At 45.9% G+C, this 12,208-nt stretch overlaps 1 protein-coding gene across 3 annotated transcripts in view; it reads left to right on the top strand.

Annotated features, from left to right (window-relative positions):
• LOC122937993 (cytochrome P450 2C42-like) overlaps nt 1–2,489 on the top strand; it is a 37,480-nt gene extending 34,991 nt beyond the window's left edge. Inside the window, exons 8-9 of one of the 3 annotated variants that reach the window (XM_044293237.1) lie at nt 1,428–1,569; nt 2,134–2,489. In XM_044293237.1, coding sequence (XP_044149172.1) covers nt 1,428–1,569; nt 2,134–2,315 — 324 coding nt within the window. In that variant the 3' untranslated portion in view covers nt 2,316–2,489. The remainder of the gene's footprint in view (nt 1–1,427; nt 1,570–2,133) is intronic. The other 2 variants (XM_044293238.1, XM_044293239.1) reach the window with 2 other exon arrangements.
• The last annotated feature ends 9,719 nt before the right edge of the window (nt 2,490–12,208 follow it).

Here is a 12,208-nt window from a genome sequence, read left to right on the forward strand (position 1 = left end):
TGGTGTTGCACTTTTTGTGGTACAAGGTGGCAAAAAATGGCTGTTTTGGCATAGTTTTTTTTTTACAGAATTCACCTGAGGGGGCATCTCCTGTGATATTTTTATACAGCAGGCTGTTATGGACATGACAATACCCAATATGTCTATTATTTTTATTTTTGTTAAGTTTTACACAGTAAATGCATTTTTGAACAGAATTAAATCTTGCTTTGGTGTTAACATTTTCTGACTGCCCTATTTTTTTTTTGGGGGGACAATTGTCTTTTTTGCGGGGTGAGTTGACGGTTTGATTGGTACCATTTTGGGGTAAATACGCCTTTTTATCACTTGGTATTACACTTTTTGTGAGGGAATACAATTGTATTGTAATGCATTGGCTGTAACTGTAAGTGTATTACACAGTGTAATACACTTACAGCCTTCCTGCCTATGAGATCCAGGGAGCTGGGTGTCGCTAAGCACTGGCTCCATATATGGACATAGCTATATATGGAATCAGAGCAGGGACTCCTAAGCCAAACTAGAGTCCCAACACCCTCCCCTCTTCAGAGCAGGGGGTGCCTGGTTTAATGCTCGGGTTCTCCTATTGACTTCCATTGTGCTCGGGTGCTCTGTAGACCTGTGCACGACCAACACTCGGGTGCTCTGTGCACGACCAACACTAAAATCTACTTTTGGCTTTCAACACTGCCTGAATCCTTCCGGGCATGCTATCGCTCAGATTCAAGACCTTTTATAACCAAGTGGCCAACATAATGGTCATAAAAGTTTTTTATGATTACTTAGATGCAGAAAATGTGATCACAAAATTTTGAAATAATAATTTAAAAAAAAAAGGATGAGAGGGTTTTATCTCATACATGCTTATTTATTCAGCATAAAGTGTATTCTTGAATCAACATAGCATTTTCAACAGGTTCAGTTCCTATAGCTATCATCATTACATGCTTTATTTTGGTTTAGTACTTGCTAAATCTTTCTAAGGCCTCATGCACATGACTGTATTTTATGTCTGGATCTGATCCATATTTTTTTGCAGATCCATTCACTTCAATAGGGCCTCAAAAATGGGGACAGTACACTAGGTGGTGTCCACATCTGTACGTATGTCAGTTTCACTGGCCCACAAAAAAAGTTAGAACATGGTCTATTCTTTTCTGTTTTGCGTTCAAGGATAGGACATCTCTATAGACATGCAACAAAATGGTGGCATGCACATGGCCAGGATCTGTGTTTGGCGGATTTCTTAGCATTCAGACCATAAAACACAGACAGTCATGTGCAGAAGGCCTAATTTTTAGGCATTTTCCTTCCAATCACTGAATAAAAGTTACGATAAGAGGACAGCAGGCCATTTGGTGTTAAAATGTTTAAATCTTTACTTCAAAGATATTTATTGATGTTACATGTATGTTTTTCTTCCTTAGGGTGTTACTGTGTTTCCCATGATAACCTCTGTTTTAAAGGATTCAACATATTTTAAGGATCCAGAGGTATTTGATCCAGCCCATTTCTTAAATGAGCAAAGCAACCTCAAGAAAACTGAAGCATTCATCCCATTTTCAATAGGTAATGACGAGTGCGGCATCTACATTAGGCTACTTTCACACTTGCCGGATCCGTGCTACTGCAAGTCCACCGTGCCGCCGGAAGTCCGCTCCGGCCCCATTCACTAAAATAGGGGCGGGCCGGAGGTCCGGCCGCAGCACGGCAAGCAAGCCGAGAGGCAGCCGGACATAAACCGCAGCATGTTATAGTTTTTGTCTGGCTGCCTCTCTGCACGTTTGCCGTGCTGCAGCTGGACCTCAGGCCCACCCCATTATAGTGAATGGGGCTGAAGTGGACTTCTGATGGCACGGAGGAGTTGCGGTAGCACGGATCCGGCAGGCTACCTACCGCAAGTGTGAAAATAGCCTTAGCGCTTTATGTTACCTACTGATTCATGGCATGTTCCATCAGATGACATATTATGTTTTCAGTACTATAGACTTCCACAAGTTGGTGTTGTACAGATAAACTGCCAGGACTCTGCATGCCACTGTACAGGCTCTACTATGTGCATTGGGAGTGTTTGGGACTAGGATTGTAAAAATGCTATATATATTGTGAAAAACCTATGTACTCTTTTTATAGGGAAACGGGCTTGTCCTGGTGAGGGACTTGCACGTATGGAAATTTTCCTGTTCCTTACATACCTTCTACAGAAGTTTAACCTGAAATGTGACAAGGACCCTGAAGACATTGATCTTTCTCCTATTCCAAACAGTGGTGCTTTTGCACCACGACCATATCAGATCTCTGTGACTTTACGGTAACCACCATCCAGATGACCATGACGTGAAGAATGTATCTTAATATCAAGTTATATGAATACATTTACTTGTATTGAAATTATATGTAAAAACATCAATATGAGACATTACTGAAATTTTTTTATATATTATGTCTTGAATTACAAAGAGGCAAACATTAAATGAGTATAAATTGGTGCCAATGAGTCCCTCTGCTAGTGTGGTCTATTTTTGTTTAATTGCGACAACCTTTACAACTCTTATTATACTCACACAGGGGGAGATTTACCTTATCAAGACTGGCTTTACCATACCATAGTAAGATGCGCCTAATTTATTAAGGCAGATACCTGCAGTAAAGACATTGATAAATGTTGCTCAACCATTTAAAAAAACTCTGGGGGTCATTTATTTGGTGCATATTTTTGCAACATTTGTTGAAATTTTGCGACATTTGGTGAGCCTCGCCACTTTTAGAAGTGGAGTGAAAAGGAGGTCAGGATTTCAAATTAGAACACCTTTAAGTCTCATTTATCATGCGCAACTTTTTTTAAAGTTACATAAAAGACACATCTCCATACCAGGCAACTCGTTTGTGTACTTTTACAGACATACCCATACACCACATTGCACTTGCATCAAATATATTATTACTGTGCACCATTTCATAAATTTGGCGCAACCTCACAAAGCAAAGACAAACGTAACACTGACACCAAAACCACAGCAAATAATAATTTCCCCGTTTCTCTTTTTTATGGCCATTGTTATGACCAAAAATTTTATACAAACATAGGGGGTAATTAATTAAGACCAGCATTTTAGACGCCGGTCTTAATAAGCCCCTGCGCTGGATACGCTGAAGTTATATAGCAGCGCTGGTCTCTACATAACTTCAGCATATCCAGCTCCAGTCTAAATGTAAGACAGCTTCCCAGCTGTCTTACATTTAGACCATTTTTTCCACCAAAAACAGGAGTAGAAAATTATTAATGAGACGGGCCTGCTGCCCTGTCCCTTTCCCAGCCCACGCCACACTCACTTTTTTTAGACCTGGCGTAAGCGGGAAAAAGTCGCAGATTGCAGTGCAAATAACCTTTGAGCTGCAATCTGCGCCAGAAATACGTAAATGACCCCCATAGTTTTGAGTTAAAGGGGTTGTCTCATGATGGTCAATGGGGGCATATTGCTAGGACCCGCACCTATATTGAGAATGGAGCCCTGCAAGTGAAGGAGGGTGCACTGCGCATGCGCAGCCTCCCTCCATTGATTTTCTATGGGGCTGGCGAAAATAGCCAAGCTCTGGGGGGCTCCATTCTCTATATAGGTGCGGGTCCCCCACCTATAAGACAATGGGGGCATATTCTAGCGATATGCCCCCATTGTCTATGATGAGACAACCCCTTTAAAGTGTACCTATAGTGTAAAATAAAAACTTATATGTCACAGTGACATATCAAAGGTTTGGATCTGTGAGGGTCCCAGTGCTGAGACCTCTATTGATTGCTAGAATGAAGGAATAGAAGCAAATGTTGAGACCCCCACTGATCACTAGAATGAGGGGACAGAAACACTCACACAAAGCGCTCTCTCTTCTCACTGCAGTAGACGGACATGAGATGGATTCACAGTCTTTCTATTGATCCTATCTGCAGCAGAGAGGAGAGAGCGCTCTGTCTAGGAGCTTTTATCTCCTCACTCTAGCGATTGGTTTGGGGTCTCAGCACTTGTGCCTTCACCAGTCAAATCCTTTGATATGTCGCTATGACATATGTAGGAAAGCGCAAGGGGCCGTCATTGACAGAAGATATGTGTCACAAGGTTCCTGGCCTCGGTGAGGTAAGAGCCGGTAATGTTAAGTGTCAGCGGCAGCTAGTGCTGACTAATACTATTGGTTATTTAGTGTGGCTGTTAAGCCGATCCGGGCCGGCTCTTACTGGGAGCAGCCAACGTGCAGGGTGGGTGTCTGTTCTCCACGTTCCAGGCCGGGTTTTGGTTAGGGATATAAAACCCAGCCAGCAGTCTCAACTGGGTGAGGATTATCATCCATTTCACACTGAATCTGTGGAGTCTCTGTGGTTTGAGATCTGCATGATGTGTGTCGTACTAAAGGGCTGAGATCCGCATTGCTGGGAAGCAGGCCCTAAAGCCTGTTGGGGGCTGCTACTGCCAAAACTGCTGACAAGGTAAATGCTTTTTGTTCTGTAGACTTGCTATGGTGTGAATGAACACCAAGACGATTAACTTTTTTGTTTATGTGTGAATAAATACTGCACTGTTTAAGTTAAAGTATTTGTTTTTGCCTCTGTACTGCGTCCGCTAATCTGCCTACCAGAGCGAATCCCCACAATTGGTGGAGGATGCGGGAAAACGCAGTGAGGCAGGCCTAAAGGCTGACATTTGTTTTGTTTTCCCGGGCACAGGTGTATGTCCTATATTAAGCTGGCAAGGTTACGACCCGTGTCCCCTGACAAAATGGAGGTGGTCGTGAAAGCCCTCGTGAAGGCTAACTTCCAGCAGCGGGAGGCTAACAAGCAGCAGCAGGAAACTAACCAGCTGCTATTACAACATGTAATGGCATTGCAAGTGGCCGGAGTGTCCCAGAACATCCACGATACATGGAAAGCTGTCCGTGCGGCGATCCCTAAGATGTCCCCCTCAGATGACGTCGAGACCTATCTGGTGGTCTTCGAAAAGGTGGCCGTGAGGGAAAAATTACCTCGAGACCAGTGCGCTGAGGTCGCTGCTCCGTTCCTGGTGTCTGGTCGCCAGCAAGTATTTTTTTATCTTCCCGAAGATCAAGCAGCCGACTAACCGACAGTAAAAGGTGAGATCCTGGCGAGACTCGGGGTGAATGTATTGGTCCGGGCCCAGCGGGTGCATCAGTAGGAATTTAACCCGGCTGAACCCGCCAGACCACAATATTATGATCTGCTGCACCAATTGCAAAAATGGCTGCAGCCTGACATATTGACTCCCACTGCTATGTTGGATCGGCTGTTGGTGGATGTGTTTTGGAGGGCTTTGCCATACCCTCTCCAGCACTGGATCGGCCAGGTGTCTCCGGATAATGCCATGGAGATGGGCGACCTGGTGGAGCGCTACGAGGCCACCAGAAATCTAAAAGGGGGTTCTTTTGGGAGGGGGCCAGTCAAAGCCCAGAAATCTCCACTCCAAACCCAGCTGCTGGTGCCAGCCAAACCCGCCCGGGACGTACCCCCTGCAAACCCAGCCCCGGTGGTCTGCTGGCAGTGTCACGAGCCTGGACACATAAGAGCCGACTGTCCCTAACGGGGTGAACCCATGGAGACAAACTTTGGCTACCGCCACTCATTGTATGCCAGGAAGCTGTACGCCACAGGTACCTCCGAGACTGTAGACAATAGTCACCTGTGCCAGGTGGAAGTAGGGGACACACTGGCGGCGGCACTGCTGGATTCAAGGAGCCTGGTCTCTCTGTCTACAGTGGTCGGCAGATGGACACATGAGGTGGCTGTCATCACAAAATTCCCGTATGAGTTAATAATTGGGAGAGACTTCCCCGGGAGACAGATGTAACCCTAGCAGAGTGGCCCGCTTCAGGGGGGAGACCAGAACCCTGGGAACCTGATTCAGAAGGGCCAGCAGTAGGGGTGACCGCCACTTCGGTGGAGACATGGAGGATGGTGGGAGACGTGGAGGACTTACCACCGAGTCCTGAGCTGGCAGACCTCAATGTCTCGGGATAATTTTGGTACAGCACAGCACCAGGACCCCACTCTGTCTCGAGCCTGGGAAAATGTGGTAATAGTTGAGGGTAAGCCACAACAACTGGGAGCCAAGTCTATGTTCCTCCGTTTTGTGGTTCAACAGGAAATGCTGTACCGGATAAATCAACTAAGGGGTGAACATATTGAACAGCTGGTGGTGCCCAAAGCGTATCGCAAGCTCGTGTTGGAGTTAGCCCACCAACATGTTCTTGGGGGACACCTGGGACAGCAGAAAACGCAGGACCAGATTCTACAGCAGTTCTACTGGCCAAGTGTGTTCAGAGAGGTGGAAGAGTATTGCAAGTCTTGCCCAACCTGATAACCAGCCCCCAGCCACATTTCCGCAGGTACCCTAAAAAAAACTCATCTAAAACATATATCAATTGTTGTGGGATTTATTTTAATGAAATATCTTATATAAAAGTTACGTTTTAGGTAGGTTTAATTCTTCAGTGATTTATGGGCCCTACGAGGTACTTGAAAAAATTGGAGAGGTAGATCAAAAGGTACATCAGCCAGGGAGGCGAAAGGCGGAGCAGGTGTACCATGTTAATCTGCTAAAACGCTGGAAAGATAGGGAAACCTGTACAGAAGACAGCCCACGTCCAGGGGATGCGGATACGGTCCCTCTGTCTGAAGCAAGGGAAGCGGCTGCCACAGTGAGAATTGCTGACAGCCTCTCCTCTAAACAGGCTCAGGAAGCCAGGTGTAATGACCGACGTCACGCACAGGGAGGAACACAGGAAAAGCCCTGCCCAAGGGAGAGGGAAAGGTGGTGACCCCTAACTCACCTTGCGGCTGGCACCTGACTGCCCTGACGTCCCTAGACGGGTTCCTCACCCGTGCGGCGATCACGTGCCTAAACCCTGGCTTTCCCTGAAATGAGCCCTAGATAGTGAACGGGCCGGTGGGATCGCTAGTCCGCACCACTGCACTAAGAGGGAAACACCAGGGAGAGGACAGACAAATACAGACACACACATACACCCAGGTGGGCGACCACAGCAGTCCACAAAGGTCCAACAGGGATCCGGAGGGTAGCGTTCTGAAACAACAATCAGAGGACGCAGCAACACAGCTCCAGTGGGTCAGAATAGATGTCCAGGCAGGAAGCTCTATCTCTGGCAACCAGAGAAGTGTGAGAGAGGAATATAAGGAGGTTTGGGAGTGCTGGACAAGGAACAGCTGAGGAGAAGGAGCTACGGATCCCTGAGTGAGCCAAAAGGGTTTGCAAAGCAAACCCAGAAAGCTACCATAAGGAAAACAGCCCTATCTTAAATAGAGCGTGCAGCCAACCGCTGCGACTTCCTGACCCCGGGTATAACGGAGTCAGGCGTAGTTCTCGATACCCTCGTGACACCAGGGAGTTCTTTAGTCGGAAAAACATGGATGTTTTCTCGGACATTCCTGGATGCACTTCCCTAATCCGACATGACATTATCACTGAGCCTCAGGCAAAAGTCCGGTTAAAACCATACCGGGTACCCGAGGCTCGGCGACAAGCCAACGTGGAGGAAGTGCAGCTAATGCTACAGCTAGGTGTCATCGAGGAGTCAAAAAGTGAATGGGCCAGTCCGATAGTCTTGGATGGGACATTGTCCGGATGGGACATTGAGCTTCTGTAACGACTTCTGCAAACTGAATGAGGTGTCCAAGTTTGGCGCATATCCCATGCCCCAAGTAGATGATCTTATTGAGAAGTTAGGCCAAGCCCGGTATTTATCTGTGTTGGAACTCACCAAAGGGTACTGGCAGGCCAAGGCAAAAATGGCTTTCATCACACCAGAGGGGCTGTATCTGTACAAGGTATTACCCTTTGGTCTACATGGCTCTCCCGCCACGTTTCAAAGTTTAATGGATATTGTACTCCGTCCACATCGTCGATACGCTTCAGCGTACCTGAACGATATCGTTATTCACAGCACTGACTGGGAAAGTCACCTACCTAAAGTACAGGCTGTAGTGGACTCCCTTAGGAAGGCTGACTTAACCGCTTATCCAAAAAAGTGCGCGATAGAGTTAGAAGAGACCAATTGAAGGGACGCAAGTCAGTGACGGTCCAGTGGAATGAGCAGGCGGAAAAGGCTTCCTCCGCTCTGAAGTCGGCCCTGTGTGGGTCCCCGGTGTCGGTTACGCCCGACTTCAAGAGGGAGTTTGTAGTACAGACCGATGCCTCTGAAGTAGGCCTCGGAGCTGTACTCTCTCAGGGCATCAAGGGGAGGAACATCCTGTTGTTTTCCTGAGCCGCAAACTTACCCCAGCCAAGACTAGGTACAGTATAGTGGAGAGAGAATGCCTGGCCATCAAGTGGACACTTCAGTCTCTCCGCTATTATCTGTTGGGGAGAAAGTTCCGTCTGGTAACCGACCACTCCCAAGTGGATGAGCCAAGCCAAAGAGAGGAATGCTCGGGTCTCCAGGTGTTGTTTGTCTCTACAGAACTTCAAGTTTTCAGTGGAACATAGGGCAGGCAGGTTACAGGGAAATGCAGATGCCCTGTCCCGGGTACACTGTCTGACGGGTGTTTAACCCCTCAGGGTTGAACAAAGGGGGAGGTAAGTAGGAAAGCGCAAGGGGCCGTCGTTGACAGAAGATATGTGCCACCGAGGTTCCTGGCCTCTGTGAGGTAAAAGCCGGTAATTTTAAGTGCAGCTAGTGCTGACTGACACTATTGGTTATTTAGTGTGGCTGTAAAGCCGATCCAGGCCGGCTCTTATTGGGAGCAGCCAAAGTGCAGGGTGGGTGGCTGTTCCCCATGTTCCGGGCCGGGTTTTGGTTAGGGATATAAAACCCAGCCAGAAGTCTCAGCTGTGTGGATTATCCTCCATTTCATAGTGAATCTATGGAGTCTCTGTGGTTTGAGATCTGCATGATGTGTGCCGTACTAAAGGGCTGAGAGCCGCATCGCGGGGAATCAGGCCCTAAAGCCTGTTGGGGACTGCTACTGCCAAAACCGCTGACAAGGTGAATGCTTTTTGTTCTGTGGACTTGCCATGGTGTGAATGAACACCAAGACGACGAACTGTCAATTTTGTTTATGTGTGAATAAACATTGCATTATTTAAGTCAAAGACTGTTTTTGCCTCTGTAATGCATCCGCTAATCTGCCTACCAGAGCGAATCCCCACACATATCAATTGTTTTTTTTCAAAGTATGGGGACACTTTAATGCAAATGATAGGGAATGTTTTTTTTTTTTATTACTAAATAAAATATTGATTGAACTGTGTAGCTTTGTTTATGAACTTCTGTTATGAACTGTTCTGTAGATGTCTTAGATGAATACTTTATTCCCCCTCCCTTTGTTCGTGGGAAAGATACCTCACCCAACTATGATAAAGATGATGCTCAAATTATTCTACTCTACATCAAGTCTTACAAAAATGACCACGTGTGGACACTGCTAATTCTCCACTCATGGAACAGCCAGGAGATTGTAACAGTATACAAGAATTGAGCAATGAGCACCATTTATGGTTGCATACAATGTAGTAGGAAGTGAGAAAACATTCCAAATGGAGTAGAATTGAAAAAAAAAAAAAAGCAATTCTGCCACAATATTTCAGCATTCACTATATGGTAAGTGTGCAAAGCAGTAATCAAAGCAAAAGGTGGCTACTTTGAAGAACCTAGAATATGACATATTTTCAGTTGTTTCACACTTTTTTGTTATGTATATAATTCCACATGTGTTAATTCATAGTTTTGATGCCTTCATAGTCATGAAAATAAAGAAAACTTTTTGAATGAGAAGGTGTGTCCAAACTTTTGGTCTGCACTGTATATTCAGAACTCCTATGGAGTGGATTTAGAGCATGCAGTGCATGCGCTCTCTTTTACTTTGGGGGGAACCATTCAGGAGAAAGGTGTGAATCCTGCACCTATCTGACATTGGTGCCATATCCTAGGGATATGCCACCAATGTCTGAGATGGGTATAGTCTTTAAAATGAGCCCTCTATTGCTACAATGTGATGTACAGTTGCAGCAAATCTTAACTTGTATTATGCAAATTAGCTGATCGGAACATGAGGGGCTGGCCTAACCAATCACAGCATGGCTTCACCTCCTCCTCTCCTCCGGTCGCAATTTCCCTCCTGGCCTGATTGACAGGGCCAGGAATCCTCACTGTTCAGATGCCTGGCCCTGAAATCACGTGCTTTCTGTGCTCCAGACTAAAAAAAATATATATAATACTTAGGAGCCATTGGTCATAAACTGAAAAATTTAGTAGCCAAACTAAATTTTTAGTTCCCAAATTTTTCTGCCTCTTACATCCAATGACATCTCCTGTGATGTAGACATTCTATTTCCTCATCTCCTCCGATTTACCCAGACCGCCATAACAAATTCTTTCAGCAGCATCTCGTCTCTGCAGAGTTTGTTACAGACATGTTAGATTTCTCGATTTTTCCATCAACCTCCCCACCTTTTCAACACAAACTCCCCATCCTGGTATCCCAACAATGATCCTGCTGCCACTCCCTATACTGTGCTCCATAAATACTATAGGGCCGAAAAAATGTGAAATAATGTCCCTATAGTGCGGTAATGGCTAACCTCCGGCACTCCAGCTTTGGTAAAACAAAAACTCCCAAGATGAACACTTGCTTGGCTGTTCTCAGAAAATTAATGTTACATGCTGGGAGTCATTGTTTCACCACAGCTGGAGTGCCGGAGGTTAGCCATCACTGCTATAGTGCCTCCAACAATTATAATGCTCCCTAGAGTGCCCCAGTAATAATAAAACCTAAGTTGTGCTCCCAGTATTAATGCCTGTATAGTGATCCCAAAAATAATGTCCCCTAAGACGCCTCTGTAATAGAAATGCCCATACAGTGCCTCCACAAGTAATATACCCTATTTTACCCCATAACAGTGCTCCCAGTATTAATAATGTCTCTTCTAGTGCCCCCAGTAATAATGCCCCTGTACAAAAAAGTAATATACCCTATTGTACACCATAACAGTGCTACCAGTAATAATGCCCCTGTACAAAAGATCCAGCTATAGTGCTCCAGTATTCAAATGCCCCTATTGCGTGCAGTAATGCCCCATATAGTATCCTCATATTAAAATGTGCCCCGGTAATGACTCCTATAGTGCCTCAGTATTTAAAGTCCACAGTGCCACCAGTAATGCGTCTTATACTGTCCCCAGTTTTAAAAATTCCCCAAGAATGCCCTCAATAATGCTTCCAGTTATGTCCCCCACCATGCCCCTCCGACAGTCTTGTCCCCACCGTGCCCATTCAGTATTTATGTCCCCCAGTGCCCCCACAATGCTTTCCTTTCTGCTAGTAATGTCCCCAAGTGGGCACTGAAAAAACAAAACAAAAAAATAAAATACTCGCCTGTGTACTGATCGTCAGCGCTCAGGATGCAGGCCACACAAACGTCACTGCACTGCATCCCGGCAAAGCTGGGCACAAAGACATCATCACCCCCGCCTGTGTCGGGAATTACTATCCTAGGCCTGAAGCTTATATCCTATGAGGGTGATCGGTGGGGCAGGGATCTATTGGCTCCAGAGCCCCGCTGCAGTATTCAAGTGCAACACGGCGGCATGTCTAGTCACAAATGGCGACAAGACTAAAAAGTCGCCTTTTGCAATTTTTCAGTTGCATTGGCCATCTGGAGCACTGGCTGGTGAGACTTAACAGATGATGTCAGTCTCATCCCAGAAGTGTCTTCACTTTTGGGAGGAGACTGACGTCATCAGCGCTTGAACAAATCTCAGAGGGGAGAGCCTCGTGAGATCAACCACACATGTGCTAATGAAGTCTTGCCTGCACAAGCACGACATTTCAGGGCCATACAGCGAAGATGCCCGGCTATGTCAATCAGGCCATGAGGAGGAGGTGAAGCAGTGCTCGTAGAGGTAGGTCAGCCACTTGCATAGGAAAAAAAAATAATATAATTATGTTGGTACATCTGATTGCAGCAATTCACCATCATCAACCCTACTAGACTGTATGCATTACATACGGCTGATCATTGGCATCCATGTGAATATAGCTTTATACTGATCACCAGAAACTCCATTTTAGGGGCCACCACCATTCTGCAGAACATCTCCACCCTCAAACATCCCATATATATATAACAGCACTCCCATCCAACAGAAAGTAAAATATCACTACCCTTCCACGTCCCACGTAAATAATATTG

The sequence above is a fragment of the Bufo gargarizans genome, chromosome 5 (assembly GCF_014858855.1).
Source record: "Bufo gargarizans isolate SCDJY-AF-19 chromosome 5, ASM1485885v1, whole genome shotgun sequence".
NCBI classification, from domain to species: Eukaryota; Metazoa; Chordata; class Amphibia; order Anura; family Bufonidae; genus Bufo; species Bufo gargarizans.